At 47.1% G+C, this 21,753-nt stretch overlaps 1 protein-coding gene and 1 non-coding gene across 2 annotated transcripts in view; one reads left to right on the top strand and one right to left on the bottom strand.

Moving 5' to 3' along the window:
• The window catches only part of PSTPIP1 (proline-serine-threonine phosphatase interacting protein 1), a 54,615-nt gene extending 45,239 nt beyond the window's left edge, over positions 1-9,376 (bottom strand). The window contains exons 1-2 of the mRNA XM_042782066.1: positions 9,312-9,376; positions 8,420-8,612 (exon numbers count right to left, since the gene is read on the bottom strand). Coding sequence (XP_042638000.1) covers positions 8,420-8,612; positions 9,312-9,376 — 258 coding nt within the window. The remainder of the gene's footprint in view (positions 1-8,419; positions 8,613-9,311) is intronic.
• LOC122150782 lies at positions 4,014-4,120 on the top strand. The gene has a single exon (XR_006163851.1). It is a non-coding gene; the product is annotated as a U6 spliceosomal RNA (small nuclear RNA).
• Positions 9,377-21,753: the final 12,377 nt, after the last annotated feature.

The raw sequence follows: 21,753 nt of genomic DNA, 5'->3' as shown, positions 1-21,753 counted from the left end.
AATAAAAATAAAATAACAATAATAATAATAAAAAGAATAATAGAAAAAGCAGCCTGTTTCCTTCTGAGCCTGGAAGACAGAATGACTGGCTTGTGTGGGAGAGACCTTCCTGGGCCAACCCCAAGGAGAGACTGGTGGGGGTGGCCCCCAGGGCCCAGGGCACCACTCTCGCTTGAAGTATAGGCAGTTTCGGTTTCCACACCAAGTTCCTCCAGTGTGTGGTTTGCAGCGTCAGCCAGGCTCCGGGTGAGGAAGGAGGGCATCTCACCAACAGCCTGCAGCTTTCAGGCCCTTTTGCAAGAGAGGAAACAGCTTGGGCCTTCCCCAGCTACCAGTTATCCTCATCATCACCAATCACCTTGACCCTGCACAATCTCTGGGCCAGAACACTATCTTCCAGCCCCACAGTGCCCACCCCCTTGCACACCTCTGCCCATGCCAATCCTTCTGCCTGAAATGCCATTTACTCTCCTGCCATCTCTCAAATTCTCACTCACTGTTCAAGGCCCAAGCAAGGCCCTCCTCCTCTATGCCAGGGGATATCCCTGGAATGTGTAGATGGCCAGAGCAGCCAGGAAAAGTGTGTGCATTCTTGGGAACTGGAGTGCAAAATGGGCCACCAAAAAGGTGACCTGGCTCTCTGACAAAAATAAAATGGAAGATTAGTGGTTGTGTTCTTGACTCAGGATGCTGTAGCCAGTAACTCTGAGCAGTGAACAGCCATGAGCATCACAATAGCAGAGTGAACATGACCACAAACCTCTGCAATCTTCTAACACCATTTAGGGCTGGCCATCAATGGCTCTGTGGGCACAGAGGAGCCATATTCTCAGATGCCCAGGGCCACATACCACAAAGTGAGCATAGTATATGGGTCAGGCAGTGCTGTCAAACCACAGACTTAGCCTGACAACAACATTTCAGCTGTGAAAACAGACATTGCTTCGTTTTTTGTTTTTAAACATTTTCCTCTTAATGACATATGTAATCTGTGCTCAGTTGCAGATTATTAATGGAGAGGAAAATGGAGAGAAAAATCATTCTGCTTCCAAATCCATAGAAACTAGCATTAACATTTTGGGGACCACCCTTTCCTCTTAGCTGCACCTTAAACACAAATTATAATTAAACCAAGAACAAATGGGCTGATTTCAGAATTCACGGGCAAAGCATGATGGAGTCTGACAGATGGGGGTGGAAGGCCCTACTGTGCCACGTACTGTGTGACCTTGAACTAGGCCCTTGGCTTTCCATACCTCAGTTTCCACCACAGAGGACATTGACAAGCCCTTCCTTACAGTGTGGTTTGGGGAGTGGCTGGCAAAGTGCCTGGCACATAGTAGGCACTCAGCCAACAGGCACTGCTGCCACTTCTCTGCAGATGATTTAAATAGCTGGGACTAGGAGAAAAAAAAAGTTGAAATGAATGTTCCCTTTTTAATTTTTGGAATAAGTAATACATATATGTGGCTCAAAAGACCCATAAAAAAAGATTCAACAGAATGGAAAAAAGTATATAACAGAAATGCTCACTGCCCCCACCCCTTTTTATTCCTTATCGATCTCTTTTCTCTCATTCCTCCAACAGGGAGCCACTTTAATTAGTTTCCTCCCAGAGATATTTTCTGGTAATACAAGCCTCTGCCAACAAAAGTGCATACTTTTCTCACTTTTCACAACAGGTTGCTAAACAGACACACAGTTTGGCTCTGCTTTTCACACTTAACATCATGTCTTGCAGAGCTTGCCCAATCAGTTCAGACAGAGGTTCTCATTCTTCCTAACAGCTGTGGCCAGGGAGGCATTGGGAAAGCCGGTAGGACAGCCAGTACCTTCTTCTCTTGCCTCCTGAACTATCCACAAGCCCCTGTTTCTCCAGAGACCTAGGTCCTCAGCTCACTGGTGTCCTCTGTCTGCAAGGCTCCAGGGAGCTGCCCTGCTGGAAGTATCCCCACAAAGTTAGAGCAGGCCCAGCCATCTCCCTGATCACTCTGGCACCTCCCTCCTGCATAGCAAGGCTCCTTCCCAAGCAGAGGGCTATGAGGAACCCCAAAGTAGCTGCAAAGGCCAAGAGCTAATCAATTCTCCCCATTCTGGGAATCTATCCAAGGAAATCTATCCTCAAGTGAAAAATCTTTATATCAAAGATCTAGCCATTGCACACTGTCCAGAATAGTAAATAATTGGCAATAACCTACATGTCCAGCTGTAGAGGATTGGATAAATAAATCATAGCATGTTCAACAAATCTACAAACTGTAGAACTATCTAACCATTAACCATGGTGATGTTGAGGACCAGGAAATCACACCCTGTCCCGCAAACATTGGGAACGAAGTTAGGTTAAAAAAAAAAAAAAAAAAGCCAATAAAAAAACAGAATATAAAATGGTGTCCACAGTGTGCTCACTGTATGTAAAACAACCTTCTGAAAACATACCCAAATATCACCAGTTTTCTCTGTGTGATAAGACCACCAAATTTTCCTATTTTTCTGTATTTTCCCTCTTTCTTTTTATTTCTTTAGAAGGCATGTACATAGTTGTAAGTACCCAGGACAGAACAACTCCTCAGTGACTGCCTGGCTCCCCATGGAGTGAAGGATAGGCAGTTTTAGGACAGGTCAATGTGGAGCCCCTCTGCCTCCTTTTCTGTAGCCTCCTAAATGGGAGAACCTGCAAGTCTCAGAAGTAGGAAAGGGAAGAAGCAACAACACCCACATGGGGAAGGGCAGCCCCAGCCTAGCCTCAGGCCCTGGTGAGTCACTCCCCCTGCTCACCTGTGGGCCCTTCACCTGCCAAGTGGTGGGACTGGGGAGACTCAGCAATTCCCCCTTTGGTGTAAACGTTTCCAGAGGAAGACAAAGAGATATGACCAGTGTCACAGGGAAAAATTCAAGCTTGTTCTTCTCTCCACACCCTCTCAGTAATACCATGGGGTGAAGGGTATGTGTATGTGGCCCAGACTTCTCAAATCCTTAATTTTCCTTCTAGTCATCCTCCCAAAAAAGAGTCCTGGTGGCACAGTGGTTAAAGAGCTTAGCTGCTAACTGAAAGTCAGCGGTTGGAACCCACCAGCCACTCTGCTGGAAAAAGATGAGGCAGTCTGCTTCTGTAAAGATTTACAGTGTTAGAAAACCTATGGTGCAGTTCTGCTCTGTCCTATAGGGTCACTATGAATCACAATCACTAGAAGGCAACAGGTTACCCCAAGAAGGATGTTGTTGTTGTTGTTATTTGGTGTTGAGTCGGACCTGATTCATAGCTACCCCTCCTTGGGTTTCCAAGGCAGTATCACTATGGAAGTAGATTGTCCAACCTTCCTTCTGAGGAGTGCTGGTGGGTTTGAACCACCAGCCTTCCGGTTAGCAGTCAGGTGCCTTAGGCACTATGCTACCAGAGCTCCTGCTTCTTTCCAAAGGCATTGTATATATAGTTCTGGGAGGGAGTTGGGAGTTGGGGGTAGACACAGCTCAGAGCACGGCTTTGGGTGGAACTTGAAGACCATTGACTGATTGGATGTGGAGGTGAAGCTCAAGGGTTCAGCTTGGAGAACCTAGTAAAGCAGATAGACCCCACTCATAAAATGCCTGTAGAATATAACTGAAGTGAAATCAAGGAAGAAAATGGGTTCAGAAAGGCTGGGTGGCCCATGAAGACATTCACTGTTAATTCACTTCTACAAACATTTACTTAGCATGAACACTACTTGCCAGCTCTGTGCTCAGGACACAGACAATGGGTTCTCACAGCAGTTTGGTGACCACTGGGAACAGAGCTGTGTGTGGGGGGAGGGCTCTGCCTTCTCTGGGCTTCCGCATCCCTCTGACTCAGTGCTGGGTCTGGTTATGTGAGATCTAAGGCCTCCTCAGCTTGGATGTCTGGGGTTATCAGTCTCAGCCTTGTCTCAACGACTACTTCACTATGATCTCAGCCACAAACTTCCTGAGAAACAATGATATTCTTTATCGCTGAAGAGCCTTGATGGCTCAGTGGTTAAAACACTTGGCTGCTTGTGCGCACTTCAGCAGCACATATACTAAAATTGGAACAATACAGAGAAGATTAGCCTGGCCCCTGCACAAGGATGACACACAAATTCGTGAAGCATTCCATATTAAAAAAAAAAAAAAAAAAGGCAACAACAACAACACTTGGCTGCTAACCAAAAAATCAGCAGTTTGAAATCACCAGCCACTCTGCAGGAGAAAGACGTGTCTGCTTCTATAAAGATTACAGCTTTGGAACCCTATGGTGCAGGTCTCTGTCCTATAGGGCCACTATGAGTCAAAATTGACTCAACAGTAGTGGGTCTGGGTTTTCTTTTATCACTGTGTGTATACAGAAACAAAAATGAAATTATTCCTTCTTTCTCCTGCTGCTAGCCCACTCCTGCCTTACTCCCACACTAGCCTGTATCTGAATGCTCTGCTGCAGATAAAAGCAGGCTACAGACAAATGCTAAGTAGCCACATGGACAAAATTGCAAACACAGGCCTACCGAGAAACAGGACTGTGGCATTTCCCACTCCCATCAGCCGTACCACTTCTGAGCCATTATGTCTGCTTTTCATAATTTTTCTGTCTCCTTCCCATCCAGCTGCCAGTAGCCATCTGTGAAACTGCCTTCAAAAGTTCAGGCTCACCAACATTTATCCCAACTAATTGCTACATTTACAGGTTAAACCACAAGTCAGTTTTTTGTACTGTAGTGGCTTGCGTATTTGCTGGGTTGCTGGAAGCCATGGCACTGGTATTTCAAATATCAGCAGGGTTACCCAGGGTAGACAGATTTCAGTAGAGCTTCCAGACTAAGACAGAGAAGAAAGAAAGGCCTTGTAATCTACTTCTGAAAGTTAGCCAATGACAACCTTAGGGATCACAACAGAACATTGTCTGACTCGTTTGCTTGGATACGTCATCAGGATGGATCAGTTGTTGGCGGAGGACATCGTGTTTGGTGAAGCAGAGCACCAGCAAGGGCTAGGGAGACTGCTGGTGAGATGGAGTGTCACAAGAGCCACAACAGTAACCTCAAAAATGCTGGCAAAGGTGAGGATGACATAAGGAGCTCTGGTGGCACAGTGCCTAAGTCGTTTGCCTGCTAACCAGAAAGTTGGTGGTTCAAACCCACCAGCAGCTCCATGGAAGGAAGTTGAGGCAATCTACTTCCGTAAAAATTTACCACCTTAGAAACCCAAGTAGGGGTTGCTATGAGGATGACACAGGACTGGAAAATGTTTTCTTGTTATAAATAAAGTCACCACGCACTGAAGTCAACTCGATGGTAGCTGTCTTTCTGTAGGTTAAAAGACCATCTGACTAAGCTTGTTAAACTTGTGGGCAAAATCAGGGTTCATATGTTAATTGCTGTGGGGCTTCTCCTATGAGAAGTGCACGAGCTTCAGCGCCAGCTATTAGTCACATCACCTCCGGCTTCCCAGAAACCACTTTTGCTTCCCTCCTTGCCCAAGGTACACTATGAACTAGTACCAGAGCAGGGCTGGTTCTCAGTTGTGTTCTGTATAGGTGAGGTGGCTAGGTAACTGAAGGCCAAGACCCTTCTAGTTCAGGGGTTTCCTTCCACTATTTAAAGCATAGTCATTTTCAGACAATGTAATGCTGCTAGGCGGGTGGTAGTGGGAAAGCCAGGATGGAGTAGGGCTGCAAGCAGGTTGGGTCTGTTCCTAACACGCCAACTTCAGTCACAGCTGTGTGTCTTCTCTGTTTTACAGATTTATCTGTAAATTGAGCCTCAAAGTACTATTCTAGCTACCTCCTCTGACCCTTCTACCCCTCTGGGAAGTAGGAGGAACAGAAGAATCATTTCATGGATGTGGACTCTGAGGCCCAACGATCCAGGGATCTGCCAGATAAATAGAGAAAAAAATGTAGTACAGCCAGCCTGTCAGTTTAATTCCAGATGTGTGACCTTGGGCAAGTTACTTAAATTCACTGTGCCAATATTTCTTCATCTGAATAACAGGGATAACAATAGCATCTACTTCATAGGTTGCTGTGAGGATTGCTGTTGTTAACTGCCATAGAGGTGGCTCCTGGCTTATGACGACCCCATGAAGAATAAAATGAAACACTGCCCAGTCCTATACCATCTCCATCATCGGCTGTGGCTCAGACTGCTGTAACCATAGGGCTTTCACTGGCTCATTTTTGAAAGTAGATTGCCAGGCCTTTCTTCCTAGTTCATCTTAGTCTGGAAACTCCACTGAAACCTGTTCAGCATCATAGCAACACATAAGCCTCCACTGACAGATGAGTGGTAGCTGTACTTGAGGTGCACTATCTGGGAAGCAAACTCTGGTCCCCTACACGGAAGGCAAGAATCCTACCATTGAAGTACTATTGCCTTGTTATGAGGATTACCATAGTGCATACAAACACATGCACTATACTGTTTTTTGCAAACTGTATAACCCCTTCATACATTAGTTTCCTGTGCACGCTATGTGTGTTATATGCACGGGCAGTGTTGTTTATGTGGGCATGTTATATATGAAAAATGAGGTAGATAAGTTAATATAGTCACAATCCTGAGAACAGCACCTGGCACATCGTTAGTGCTAAGTGAATGTTAGTTGTCATCACAGCTGGGCTGGCCTGAGCTGAGTATCCACAGAAGTGTTAGAATTCAGAGCTCTAGGAGCAGGTGATGCTGACAGTGACTTTAGGGGTGTCTGCCCAAGCTCAATGTGAGAGGCTCCCACTGGCCACTTCTCCCTCCCTCCCCACTCTGGCCTTTCTTGAGGAAGCTGCAACCTCACCCAGCCCAGGGAGCAGCCACGGAGGACAGGGGCACCTGGAGGCCACAATGCCCACAGCAGCTCAGAGATGAGGCAAGCACTGTGTGGGCGGGATGCCACAACTCAGGAAGCTACCACTGAAGGGCTGGGTTCTTACTGTTTCTGCTGCTACCACACCCTGCTTCCTTATGTCCCTTCCCCCTCCTCCTTCCTCCTACCCAGATCCTGCCATGGGGGCTGCTCCTTGCCCCAGCTCTGCCCCAGGGAAGACCAGCCCCGGGGCTCTGGGCAGGAACAGAACAGTCTGGGTCTCCTGGCCTGGCCTGGTCTACAGAACAGCCTGGATTTCCAGGCTCTACCCCTTTCCCCAATTTGCATCCCAAGTGAGGGCAGTGATGTGGTAACTCCCCACTTTGAGGCTCCAGCTGCCATCCAGGTAGTGAGCACCCTGGTGCTCAGCATGAGCCCAGCCAAGTCTGCCTCTGCCAGCTCCTTTGAGCTGGTCCTTGCTCCTCTTTGTGGAGCTGGAGAAACAAAGGCCCAGAGAGGGGCAGGGCATCCCCAGGCTGGGCCTTTGCCCATTGTGTGGTCAGGGAAGGCAAGACACTCACATGCTGGCCACAGGCCCTGAGCAGAGCATAGCTCAGAAGGGAAGGAAGGCAGGCCTGGCTCATTAGCTCTTATCCTTCTGGCTGCTAGCTCCAGGAAAGGGCCTGGGGAGCGCTAGGCTGTTGGCTCGGGCTGAGCCTGCTGAGCCCAGGGCCAGAGAGCCCTCTGCAAGGCTGGAGAGAGTGTCATGATGACAGCCATTCTCCCAGCCAAGAGACGTCTTTGTTTTTCCCCAAGAGCCTCTGGAAACAGCCAGAGCTTAAGGAGCAGAGGGAATGGGTAAAGGACAATTACGGGTGGATGCTGAAAGGCTCTGGGATCCAAATTGTACTTGTTAGCCACGAGACCTGGGCCAAGTCATTTTACCTCCATGAGACAGCCAATTATTTCCAGGGGAGGGGAGGACTTCTTAGTCCTGTGCTGGATTTAAGACGATGAACAAGGAATTGTCCAGACTGCCTGCTACCTGGAAGGACTCCCAAGGTCTCCAAGGGGAGGGAAAGAGAATTACCTACCGTTTGGTGTGCCACCAAGATGCTGGGGGCTTTAGTACATGAAATCACCTCATTCATTTGGTATTTTTATTATTTCTCTCCACTATATAGATAGGGAAGCTTAGACACCTACAATGCCTTGCCAAGACTGTAAGTAGCAGAGCCAAGATATGAACCCAAGTTTATCTAGTCCCCAAACTTGAGACCCTCTCCTCCACTCCACACAGCCTCCTCAAGCCCCCACCCACATGTTAGACTCTTCTAAAAAGATCCTGCTATAGAGAAATCATCCCTGGAGGTGCAGAGGACATCCCTTGACCACTGTGGTGTACTTTACAGAGAAGTCAATACCCCCTTCACCTACCAATTCAGAAGGGAAGGTGGCCCAGGCTATCTCTATGACAGTGAAAATCACACATCAATCACTACTTTTATAAGACAAGCGCCCTCTGAGAGCCATATCCCCTTGAACTTCCATGGACTATTTCAGCTTCCCTGGAGCTCATTCCAGTCTCTCAATCCTCCCCCGACACCCCTCATTCACTGCCTTCACTCACCCAAAAGGCGTCTCTGAACTGCAGTTGGGGCATCATCCTTGGGCGTCTGCTGTGGCAAAGCACACTCTCTTGCCCCAGGCAGGACGGTCTGAGGGCCAAGAGCCAGGAGCACTGTCCAGTGCCCAGTGCCGGCAGGGCTGGCCCAGGCCACCCCCTCCCTGGCCGGCGCCGTCTGCAGTAGCTCAGAAGACAGCTACAAGCCAGAGCTGCTGAAGGGAGGAAAAGGGCTCAACCTGTTTTGTTTGGGGCTAGAATCTGCAGTAAAATGAGGAAGGAGCAGTGCCCAGTGATGGAGGGCGGGCCCAAGGGTCCAGCCCAGCCCCAGTCCAGCCCCACAGGTGATGGAGAACACAGTCCGAATCCAGGGCAAGGAGAGGAGATGCCAGCCCCAGGCAAGAAGCAGCAGCTTGCAAGAGAGGCAGGCTGGCATGCAGGCCAAGCAGGCAGGCAGCCTGAGGACTGCACAGGAAGGTTTGTGCAACCTCCCCCGGGGCAGGCGCTGGGGCCCTCTTCCACAGGAAGTGGAACGGTGTGCTCCCCTGTGCAGCCCTGCCTGCCACTTGCCACCCTCCTGGCCTGCCTCTGTGTGCACCCTTCCAATACCCTGGGGCCTTTGATTGTAGCCCCACACTGGGGATGTCTCAGCCTAAAAAGGGACTGGGACATTTTTGAAGGCCATACATTTAGGGAGCTTGTTGTTGTTGTTAGGCGCCGTCGAGTCGATTTTCGACTCATAGCGACCCCATGTTTCAGAGTAGAACTGCCCCATAGGGTTTTCTAGGCTATGATCTTTACAGGAGCGTATTGCCAGGTCTTTCTTCCGAGAAGCCACTGGTTGAATTTGAACTGCCAATTTTTCGGTTAGTAGCCAAATGCTTAACCGTTGCTTTACCAGGGCTCCTTTAAGGGACTTGGGGCCCAGTAAAGGTGTGGGTAATGAGGGCCCAGGAACTTCATGTTCTGTCTCCCACTAGCCCAGACCCACTCCCAGCCATGCTGGACAGAGATGCTAAACTCTTCACTCCTCACCCAGAATCTATTTGGGAAGGGCTCACCTAGACATAGGACATCTAACCTTCATCAAACTCTGGCTGCTCTGTCCTTCAGGAGCTCATGGTCTGTGGGCAGACACAGCTGTGATCTGAGGGGCTGTAGGAGAACAGAGGTGGGGGTGAATGGACATCTAGCCAAGGAAGGGTAGCCTGCGACCTTAAAGGTGCTGCCTCCAAATCTCCAGATTAGACACTCTCTGAGCCAGGGAGGCCTGCTCTAAAGACGGACACTTCAGGTTCTATGAACATGGTTGAACCAAGAGAGAGACAGATGTGGAAGGAAGAATTGGACAATCTACTTCCATAAAGGTTTACCTCCTTGAAACCCTATGGGGGTTGCTATGAGTCAGAATTGACTCGACAGCAGTGGTGTTTTTTTAAAAAAAAAAAAAAACCCAAAACTGTGAGATAATAAATTTCTGTTTGTTAAAACCAAAAAAAAAAAAAAAGAGAGAGAGACAGACAGACAGACAGAGGAGGGTGTTTGAAAACCCACATTGAAGCCTGGGTTTTTGTTTGGTCTTGGAATACCCTTTAGTAGCCAAGGAACCTCAATCAACCCTCCAACACTCTTTTGAAAGGAGATGGTGTTGAGAACATTTATAGAATCCCTGACTTGGTTGGGCAGGTGCTGGAGGTACTGTCTTGGGAAGAGCCCTGGGCTAGAACCCTAGATGCAGCCCTGAAGAGGTAGGTTCTGCCTACTCAGCAGAAGATGCCTTCAGGACAGGCTGGCAAAAACAGATGAGTCAGGAATGGCCCACAAATCACCACCCTGGCTGATGTCCCCCTTCCAACTGACAGGAGTGATAAGATAGATAAGAGCTGCAGCAGAAGGTTTGCCAAACTCCCAAGTGCCAGTTATACGTGCCCAGGGTCTAGAGAGATGGAGCCAACCCAGGCTTCTGAAATAGACACCCAAGAGAGAATACATGACTCTTCAAGTATTTTTCTGACCATAAATAATTTTAATTCAAAAAGAGAGACAGAGAGAGAACACATGGGGAAGAATTGCAGAACAGTGGGGCTGGAGCTGCTATGCTGCTTCTAGAAGTCCCCCACCTCCAGACTCCTGTGGTGTAAGCTAGTGGTAAGGCTCCTGAAGTCAGGTTTTCTATTGCTTGTAACTGATGTAAAATATCACCTTAGACCCCAAACACCATATGCTATGGCTGTACTTCTCATCTCAATGGTTTCACCACCTCCAGTAGCACTGACTCAACCTCACTGGGCTCAGTCTTTCCATCTGTTAAATGGTGTGATGCCTCTAGTTCTGGAAGGAGACTGGAGGCCCCTGTTAATAGAAGACCCCTACCCTCTTATTGGTAGAAAACTTTACCAGCAGGCTCCCTTCCATTCCTCTTCAAGTCACCTCCTATCAAGAATTTCGGGCCTCTTACCTCTCCCTAAAAACCCCTTTCCCAAGCCTATCTCCACACCTTTGGCCCATTGTAACCCTGCCTTCCTTCTGGCATGCCTTCCTTGATCTTCCTCACCTAGATAAATCCTTCCATCCCTCAAGGCCCAGTTCAGGGCTCCTATACATAAAGTCTTCCTTTCCCAATTGCTTTGGTCCACTCAGGACAGCCCTGGATGGATGGCCATACTGGCTATGGGTTGGATCAGTTGGGGAAGGAAGTAATGGGAGGAACATCTGGAAAGACTCTAAAGTTCTCTGCTAGAGAGAGGTCTTCCTCCTCCCTCTTCCCCACTCTACTCTTCTGCTGGTACCAAGGCTTTAGAGCTCTTACTAAATACATCATTAAGCTTTTCATATATCCTTACCCACTTCTATGGATACATACTATTATCATCCCTATTTTACATATGAGGAAATTAGTCATTAAAGAGTCTATGCAACTCACCCAAGGCCTCACAGACAGTAAGCAAGAGTATTGGGCTTTGATTCCATGGATGCCTGACACCAAAGCGCATGATTTTAACCAACACAGTTATTTTCTTATGAAAAGCTCTCTGTTACCAAAGAGTTTCATTCTTCCTTTCTCTAGCTCTACCTCCGGAACCTCTCACTCCAACTGATAGATGGGAAACTTGAGCCCTGGGAGGCTGTTGAGGTTGTGGGTGCTATTGGGATGAGAGTCCAACACTTGGTCTTCTGAGTTCACTGTGAAATCTGTATTAGTTGAGGATGCTTTTGGCTGCAGGGAACATAAAACCAGAAGGTTTGATATTGAAGGTCTGACACTGAGGAAGAGTATGAGCTCTCACATTAGGGGTCTGGAGGCAGGATGGCTTCCATGTGTGGTAAGTTAGGGCTCCTGCTCAGTTTCTCTGCAATTCTCCTCCATTTTCTGTCTTCCTCCCTGGCTGGTACCCAAGGAGCTGTGGTAGCTCCAGGCTCCAATTCCAGACACAACTGCATCCAGAGGGGAAAAAGGCAGATTCTTGGGTCTCATTTTCTCCAGATTCCCCATAAGCCTCCCAGGAGACCACCCCTCATGTTTCATTGGCTATAAGTGGGTCACATACTTCCTCCTCATTGGCCACGGCAATGGGATCCCCTGACTAAGGTGTTATAGATGTTGAGAGTAAACCATTGTGACCACAACATCCTTTTCCTCAAGTCCACAAACTCTATTGGGCACCAACTCGTGCCAGGCCCTGCTAGGAGTGTGACCCAGAGAAGGGCTGACCTGGTCCCTGCCCTGAGGGGCCCACAGACTGATAAATTCTAAGACAATCTTTCCAAGTGAGGAGTGGCTTGGAGGAGGGAGAGTAAAGGAGGGTGTTGTGATAACTCTGACAGAGGCCTGGATGGGGCAATTGGGGTGGGCAGATGGATTGGCGGGATGTTAGTAAGGTGGAAGTGCAGAACTAAGACATCTTAGTGTCTCCTCAGAAAAGAGAACTATTCTCAGGCCTCCTTCCCTCCCTCGCCAGCTGCTCACAGCTACCTCAGGCTGCCCAGCCCCCAGAGGAGGTGAATTGGGTCCTGAAAAGTCACTGCTTTTTAGTGACTGTTCCAGATGCTTCAAAACATGATTTGCCTTGAAGTCTGGGTGCTGTGCCTCAGGCCAGCCCACTGTGGAGTGTGTGGTGGGGGTTGGGGTGTTCCCCAATCGGACAGAGACCCATCCTGTTTTGCATTTGAACACATCTGCTTGAAGAATGTAAGAAGTAGTAGGTCCAAGGATTCAGAATAAAATGCAAAATCAGTTGTTACAACATCCAGTGTCATAGCCAGCTGCCAGACAGGGCTCAGACAGCTGTCTGGAGCCATTCCATCCTTTCCTGCCATATCCACGACAATAATGCTACTTGTGGTGGTTATGTTTGTGTGTCAACTTGGCTGGGCCTGGTTAAGTGGCTGGGCAGCTGATGGTAGTATTTCCCATGATGAGACTGGCAATCAGCTCCATGGTGGGATCTACCACAAGCAGCTGAGTAGCTGCCTTTGGGATGTGGTCTGCTTCCTGTATATAAGGAGAAGCCTTAGGGATGGTAGCTAGCCTATATGGCATGCTTGGACCCTGCATGTAGCCATGTCATTGCTCAGCAGCCTGCTATGCTCTGCCGACCTTGGGACTTACAATGGACTTAAGTTAATGGCCTGCCATGTGGTTTGGTAACAACAGGACCGTGCCTTTTTCCTTGTCAACCTTGGGGCTTCTCAGCCTCAGCAGCCAATAGCTGTCTAGGTAAAGAAACACCTCTAGCTCCAGTGGGCCGGGAGGAGAAGGCAGAGCTGGACCCCAGGGTTGAGGGGCTTTCACCCAGCCCCTAGAGCCTGGCACTTGAACTTGGACTTAAAGCCTCCAAATTGTAAGAATAAACTCCTGTTTGTTAAGGCCATCCCATTTGTGGTATATTCTTGTCAGAACGGCACTAGGTAACCAGAATACTACTAAAAAAAAAAAAAAAAAATTGCCATGGAGTCAACCCTGACTCATGGTGTCCCTGTGCGTCAAAGGAGAACTATGCCCCATAGGATTTTCAATGGCTCATGTTTTTTGGAAGTAGATCCACAGGCCTTTCTTCCACAGGCACCTCTGGGTGGAATCAAACCTCCAGCCTTTTGGTTAGCAGCTGACCATGTTAACTGCTTGCACCACCAAGGAACCCCTAAATATTAGCCACCACTTAATGGGTATTAGTACCTGCTGGCCTGCATGTATTTTATGTACTAGATCACATTCGTTGCTCATTACCGGGACCAGCTGATATTTTGCAGGGACTCAGTGCATAGTGAAAATGTGGAGCCTTGTATTCAAAAAGCAGGAAAAGAATTGTCATTAAAGGTACTAAAATATAAAACTTTTTCTTTTTTCCCATGGTCTCTCTCTTGACTTGTCATGGCATTTGACTGCTAACCAGAAGGCTGGCGGTTCAAATCCACCAGCCACTCCTGGGAAGGAAGGCTGGGCAATCCACTTCCGTAATGATACCACCTCGGAAACCCAAGGAGGGGTTGCTAGGAGTTGGGTCTGACTTGACAGCAGTGGCTTGCTTTGTTTATTTAATGCTGTGCTCCCTTGGGCGTGTGGATACTTGAGCACCTACCTCCCTTACCTTGAGACTTGGGGCATGCACAACACATCAGCTGCAGATTCCCCTTCTACTAGCCACCAGGGGAAGACATTTCCCTTTAGTCTACAGTGAACAGTGATCCCCAAGGATATGGTAACCTCCACCCCAGGAGTGCTAGGTACCTGGATTGGGAATAGACTACAGACTCCCCCCACTAGTCACTCCACTGAATGCACTAGCCCAGAGCACAGACGGTGATCACCATGACCAGCTCTGAGATGCCACAAGGCACTAGTGCCAGATCCTGACCTTTCCTCATCTGCCCCCAGGTAAATGCTGGGGCAGAAGTGGTTCATTGGCAGGGGCTGAGAGAAGAAGATTGAGCAGGGCCAGGAGTGGGTGGCTGAGAACCTGCTTGGGAAGGTAGTGGGAAGAGGAGCACCACATAAGCTGAGGCTCCAAGCCCCCAGTCTATTTTCCATTGTCCCACTGGACTTCACTTACAAAACATAGATCCAAGGATAAAATTATTATTAATTTCAAGGCGTGACCTCAGAGCATTAAACTCAAGTACAAGGCACTTCTGAGCTCAGGACTCTGTACAAATGCACTCATTGCACATCTATGAAACCAGCACTTTGCTATGGTTTTCCGTTGTTTTCCGAATAATAATTGTTGTCCCTCCATAGCATATAGACCTTGTATGATTTGGCCCTAGCCTACTCTTCAACCTCATCTCATATTAGTCTCCTCTCAATTTCTGGTACTGCTTCCTGAGTCTTCCTGTAATGCCTCCAGCTCACCTCAGACTCTTCTACCTCATGGCCTTTGTACATACTCTCCCTACTGTCTGGAAGGTTCTATCTGCTCCAGCCCCACACTGGCCTGCCTAACTTCCCCTCATCCCTCAGCTCTCTTATCAAATTCCAGCTCTTTAGGAAAGCCTTCCTTGCCTTCTCAGACTAGACCAAGGTCACTGCACACACACTTAGCACTCTTTTTCCATGATGAATCTATTATAATTGTAAGTACTCATTTCAGTTTTTATTGGTTGATGTCTGCTCTCTATTATACTTTAAGATCCACAAGAGCAGAGACTGAGTTTGCTTTTGATACTCCCAAGGAACACTGGTGGCGTAGTGCCTAAGGCATTTGACTGCTAACCAGAGGGGTGGCAGTTCAAACCCACCAGCCACTCCATGGAAGGAAGACTGAGCAAAATACTTCCATAAAGATTTACTGCCTCAGAAACCCAAAAGGGGTCATTATGAGTCAGAATAAACTCAATGACAATGAGTGAGTGAGTGAGAGATACTCCCAACTCCCAGCACAGTTTTGACATATGTTGTTGTTGTTATGTGCTGTCGAGTTGGACCCAACTCAGCAACCCCTCCTTGGGTTTCTGAGGCAGTATCACTATGGAAGTAGATTGCCCAACCTTCCTTCCGAGGAGTGGCTGGTGGGTTTGAACCGCCAGCCTCCTAGTTAGCAGTCAAGTGCCTTAGGCACTACAGTACCAGAGCACATAGTCAAAATGAAGTAAGTGGCTCTGTTTTATGGATGAGGAATCCGAGGCTCAGAGAGAGCATCATTTAGCCAATGAATAGCAAATGACCTACAGTGCCACACATCCCTCCATCTCCCTTTCTTTGTCCTGTCCCCACTATGTGCTCCTGCTATCCCATTCAAGACATTTTCCTTCCTTAGTCCCACCCTCTAATCTTAACCTCTGAGCCCAAATGGTAGCCTTATGTCTCATTTAATCCTCATAACAGCCATGTGAGATATGATCTCCATGTAACAGAAAAGAAAACTGAGGCTCAGAGAGATCAGTTATCTTGTCAGAGTTCCATAGCTAAGTGGTGTCTTCCCTTTCCGGAATGTGGGGCTGGAGGTGAAGTGGACAGGCAGGGCCTGAGGCAGAAGCAGGGGCAGGAAAGGCAGGAAAGGAAGTCCCCCGCTGAGGAGGAAGTGCAGAAACTAGGGGCCTTGTGGGTGTGGGGCACCCTCAGAAAGAGGCTCTGCTCCACATCTGACAACAGGAAACATCCTTGCCACAGAGTCCTCTATGGGCACTAAGGGCTACACCAGTGGCATCACCAGGGTTGGTGTCACCCAGTGTGGTGAATCATAGTGTCAGCCTCCTAAGTACCTCCTCCCATACCAGATCATACAGAATCCTTAGTAATATTTATTATCAATTTTAATAATATGTGATATAGTTGTAACTTCTTAAATATAACATTTCTTAGATTATATGGATATTAATGACAAAATTGTTTTGTAAAAATCTTTCTACATTGAATTACATTATGAGTTGCAACATTATTAGTAACTGGGTGGAAGTCTTTTTAAAATTCTTGTCCTTTTATTTTAACTACTACTTCATTCTCAAGAAAGTTTTTGATAGAGGTTCACAAATACTGCTTACCACAATATTGTAGCTAAAACACCAGAAAAGTTGACAAAATCAGTGACTATAAAAATATCAGTTGGTAGCAAGAAAGAAACAGCACATGCTTGTAGCAGGTACAGGCAAAATCAGGGGATTTGAAGCATCATTGTAACTGAGAAATAATGACAGCTCTGACCGGAGCACATTAGAATGTTCACAAAGTAAATTAGCATAGAGTTTTAGCCTTATACGTGTATTGATACATGTAAGAACTTATAAGGAGCTCTGGTAGCAAAGTGGTTAAAGCATTTGACTGCTGAAAGTTTAGCAGATTGAACCCACCAGTCACTCCGCAGGAGAAAGATGAGGCAATCTGTTTCTGTAAAGATTTACAGCATTGGAAACCTTATGGGGCAGTTCTACTGTGTACTATATGGTTGCTATGAGTTGGAATCTGCTCGACGGCAGTGGGTTTGGGTTAAACTGGGCTTATGAAAAATGTTTCTGTTGCTATAATTAACTAACTAGAGGAATATTTTTATTTAAAAAATAAAGAGACTGCACAAAAAATGTATAGGCAGTCATTTTGGTGTCACTCCCTCTGACCATCCTGCGGTGTAGTCCAGACCCCCGCACTATCCTAGTGATACCACTGGGCAATACCCTCAGCCCCTCAGTAGGTGATTTAGATTCTGTTTTTCAGTTTGCCCCAAAGTAGTGGCAAAAAATAAGGCTTCTTCCCACTCACCTAGCACTTCTGAGTTGACAAGGAGCTTTCAGATTTACTAATTTGCAGCCACAAGAGTGTTACTCTGATTTTCCAAGCTTGGAGGTCTTCAGAAGCTGGATGCTGGCCAGCACAATAAGGGAACCAAGGAAGGCCGAGTAATGAGATGGCTGGAGCTCTGGGGAGCGCCAAGGATCACCCGCCCCCAGCTGGCCAGTCATTTTTCAAGTGAGAGGAAGGGTACCCAGCAGAACTTCTTGTGGAACTTTGTGAAAAAACCATCAACCTACTGACTTAGAAAGTTGGGTTGGGGCCAGGGAATCTGTGCATTTTTTAGGCTTCATCAGTAAATCAGACGTGAATGCTTGGATCAGAACTCCTGCTATTGTCTTAAACCCAAAACAAAACAAAACAAACCCACTGCCAGTTGAGTGATCCGATAGGACAGAGTAAAACTGCTCCATGGGGTTTCCTAGGCTGTAATCTTTACCATAGCAGACTGCCACATCTTTCTCCTGCATAGCAGATGGTGGTTTTGAACTGCTGACCTTTCGGTTAGTAGCTAAGCACTTAACCACTGAGCCATCAAGGTTCTTTCCTATTGTCTTATTGCTTCATTTTACAGATGGGAAGCTGAGCCCAGATGGATGGGGTGACTGCCTTCACTGTGGCAGGATAAGCAGGGCTTATACTCCGTCCCTCAAGTATCTCAGGCCCTTTTTAGCCTTGTTTTTATTTTGTTTTCTTTGTTTGTGTTTTTTCCCCCATTTTGGGAACTGCCTCTCAAAAGAGCATCAAAACAGTTTTGCAGCATCTTCTTCCTAGTTGGTTTGGTTTTAATTTAGTCAGAAAATGATTGGTTCACAATGAGGCAAAGGTTTCTGCCCAGTTGGTTTTTAAATAGGAGTCACTGGGTGACACAAACAGTTAAGCCCTGGGCTACTAACCAAAAGATTGGTGGTTCAAATCCACCCAGGTGGACTTCAACGGAAAGGCCTGACAATCTGCCTCCAAAAGGTGACAGCCGTGAAAACCCTATGGAGCAGTTCTCTGAAACACATGGGGTCACCATGACTCAGAATTGATTCTATTGCAACTGGCAGGGCTTTTGGTTTTTAAATAGCACTGAGAACCTGGGAGTCAGAGGAAGGAGACTTTGGCTATGTCTTATCCAGGCTAGAAAATAAAAAAATAGATATCTGAAGAGGGGGCCACACATGCCATTGATGACTTTCTACATCTAGGTGTTGGCATTTCATTGTAAAAAAGACCTCTCTCTTCCTCATTTTTAAATTCTTTATTTATATTAAATTCTTTTCTTTATATTAGTGTGGAGTCAGAATTTTCTATTTCATTCAATAGGTTATAAGCTATTCCAAATCAAACCCATTGCTGTCACGTCAACCCAAACTTATAAGACAGACAGCTACCTCATAGGGTTTCCAAAACTGTAAATATTTACAGAAGCAGACTGCCACATCTTTCTCCCGTGGAGCAGCTGGTGAGTTTGAACTGCCAAACTTTTGATTAGCAGCAGAGCACTTAACCACTGTGCCACCAAGATTCCTTTATAAATCACTACTATTGTTAGCAAACAAAACAATGGGCAAATCTGCTGCAAAAGATCTCTTGAAGGTGTTAAAAAGCAAAGATGTAACTTTGAGGACTAAGGTGCATCTCACACAACCCATAGTATTTTCAGTCATCTCACATGCATTTGAAAGCTGGACAATGAATAAGGAAGAGCAAAGAGGAATTAATGTCTTTGAATACTGGTGTTGGCAAAGAATATTGAATATGCCATGGACTGCCAGCAGAATGAACAAATCTGTCTTGGAAGAAGTACAGCTCCTTAGAAGTGAGGATGGCAAGACATCATCTCACGTTCTTTGGACATGTTATCAGAGAGGACCAGTGCCTGAAGCAAGACATCATGCTTAGAAAAGTAGAGCATCAGTGAAAAAGAGGAAGATCCTGTGTGAAATAGATTGACAATGGGCTGCAACAGTGGACTCACGCATAGCAACGCTTGTGAGGCTGACACAGGACTGGGCAGTGTTTTGTTCTGTTGTACAGAGGATTGTTATGAGTCAGAAGTGATTCAATGGCACCTAACAACAACAACAATTATTTTCATTTATTTTGATGCTCAAATAGTCCCAGATTTGGCCAGTATGAGCCCCTCCAAGGGGCCTTCTGTTTCCTTTTGACAGGGCCCCATCACGGTTTGAGCACTTCCTTACTTTCTGGTACAAGATGTTTCAGGCTTATCTTGTACTTTCCCTGCTTCTGCTCTAGAATCAACTTTTTTGTAAGGATCCCTGGGTGCTTTCAGTGGTGATTCCTAAACTTTCGCTCTTAACTCATTACTTCTTGTCTCCCAGAAATTGTTGAAGTTGACTGAGGAGAGAGCCAAGGTGTTGTATGAGCAGGTAAATGAAGAAATTTAAGGTTATTGCTGACATTGAGTCTCTACAAGTGCCCATGCTTTGATGAAACCTAGAGAAAGATGAATCCGTCACTGTTATAATCCATATAATAATAATAATAAGCATTTTCATTAATTCAACAGGCATTTACTAAGTCTTCACTCTGATTCTAGGCTGGGAGGAAGCAGGGTCAGCTGAGGCAAGCATTTCATGCCAGGCTAAGGGTTTGGACTTCAAGCTAAGGGCACTAGGGAGCCATTGAAGGCTTTATAGCCAGATGGTACCATCTGTCCCTATCCTTTGAAGATACAGGTCATGTCTCTTTCTCAGGCTGCCTTCTCACTTCCTGACTTCAAGGTCTTGTGGCCAAATCACACAGGAACAGGAAAAGAAAGGAAATGGTGTTTTTTGTCTTAAACTCAACTGAAGAATGATCTGACACCCTCACTCAACAGAATGCATATTACCAGGCCCAAGAGCTCGTGCAAGGAGAGGGAGGGAAGTGGTAAGATGTGACAAGGAGGACATTTCAAAACTGCCAGGCCAGAAAACCAGGAACCAGCTGACTCAGAGGATCCAAGTCTCCTGACGAAGTCTCCCTTGGTACAAACACAATGATCTGTTATATGATTTTTCTTCTCTTTTTCCAAAACATCTAAACAAGGCACAAAGTTTCTTTCCTGCATGGCTTCCATGAACAGGTGACTCACTGCCCAAGGTGTGATTCACAGAGATTCATTGTCCAGATCCTCCTTCATCGAAGGGTTGCTGCCCAGCTGAAGGGAATGTAGTCAGCAGACCACCTCCAGCTGTCAGTACCTTCAGCGTCTGCCTCAGCCACAGAGCCTAGTTTGACTGAGGTCATGCCCTTCCTAGGTCAGTCCACATCTGGTGACTGAGTGAGGCAGGGATGCAAAGGCCCAGCCATTTAGACCTCATGCTGGACAACTCTGATGGGTACTTCTTGGTCCAGAGTGACCTGCTGGGTTGGCTGAGACCTCTGAGCCTGCAGCATGGGTTGGCTAGCCCTCTTGTCAATCCTGCTTCCCTCTTGCTTTCATATGTGTTGATCCCTAGTTAACCTCTTGCACCCTAAACTGTCTCAGTGTCTACTACTGCAGGACCCAACCCACAACACAAGGATATCCAGCCAAGTAGACGAAAGTTATTGTTGTTATTTGCTGTAGAATTGGACCTGACTCATAGCAACCCCTCCTTGGGTTTCCAAGGCAGTATCACTACGGAAGTAGATTGCCCCATCTTCCTTCCGAGGGGTGGCTGGTGGGTTTGAACTGCCAGACTTCTGGTTAGCAGTCAAGTGCCTTAGGCACTACGCTACCAGAGATCCTAGCAGACGAATAAAGAGCTAGAAACCAGATCTCTCTCTTCTTTCTAGCCAAGTATGAGCCCGAACCTTCATCTACCAAGGGGGCACCATTTTCCAATCTTTACTAAGTCACAGTGCAGGTGATAGCCCCTTATGTCTCCTAGTCCCTGCCTCAAGGCTCCTCACATGGCACTGCCCACCTCCAAAATCTGCCTCCTACTCTGTCCCCTCCTCCCCCCATTCACTCTGCTCTGTCTGTGGTAACTCCCTCTCTCTAAATAAGCCATTTCCCTCTGATTTTGCCCTTCCCCTTTTCAAAAATCTGCCAGAGAAATCTTCCCCTTATTCCAAGACACTCTGTGCAGTGTTTGAATCCGGTAGAGAAACTATTTAGCAAGTATTTAAACTTACTCAGAAGGACTGATGGGGAGGGGGGCGCACGTGTCATTCATGTCTTTGATACCCAGAATTTCTTCAGGGCATTGCCTGGTCAGAGGGTATCTGAGGTAGAAGGACTCTCAGAGGTTTCTGAAGATGGACAAACCAGTGTCCAGCAAGGGCAAAGTTCTAGTCCAAGATCACGTGCTAAACTAGTCACAAAACCAGAATCAGAGTTCCCTGGTACCTACACCTGGCCTTGGGCACCTGGATTCTCCCTCTATTCTGGTAGTGGACCAGCCCCTCCATTTAGATCTTGTCCCCCTGGTCTTGACTTTTCCTGTGAGCCCCTCAGCACCCTTCCTCTAATCTTCCCACCCTCCTTTCTTTTGTCCTCTCTCAGGCAGCCTGATGATCACTCCTCCTCTGTTCTGGCCTCAGAGCCCTTTGCACACCTTCTCTGACCTTTGGTCAGAAATCCTGGGGCTTCTGGCTTGGTTGGAATAGCGACACAAGCACTTGCTTGGTGGGAGCTGGG

This window comes from Orycteropus afer, unplaced genomic scaffold (genome assembly GCF_000298275.1).
Source record: "Orycteropus afer afer isolate SDZICR_OR568_19922 unplaced genomic scaffold, OryAfe1.0 scaffold00233, whole genome shotgun sequence".
NCBI lineage: Eukaryota > Metazoa > Chordata > Mammalia > Tubulidentata > Orycteropodidae > Orycteropus > Orycteropus afer.
The sequence above is the reverse complement of the archived record's forward strand: the minus strand, read 5'-3'. Positions and strand labels throughout refer to the sequence as shown.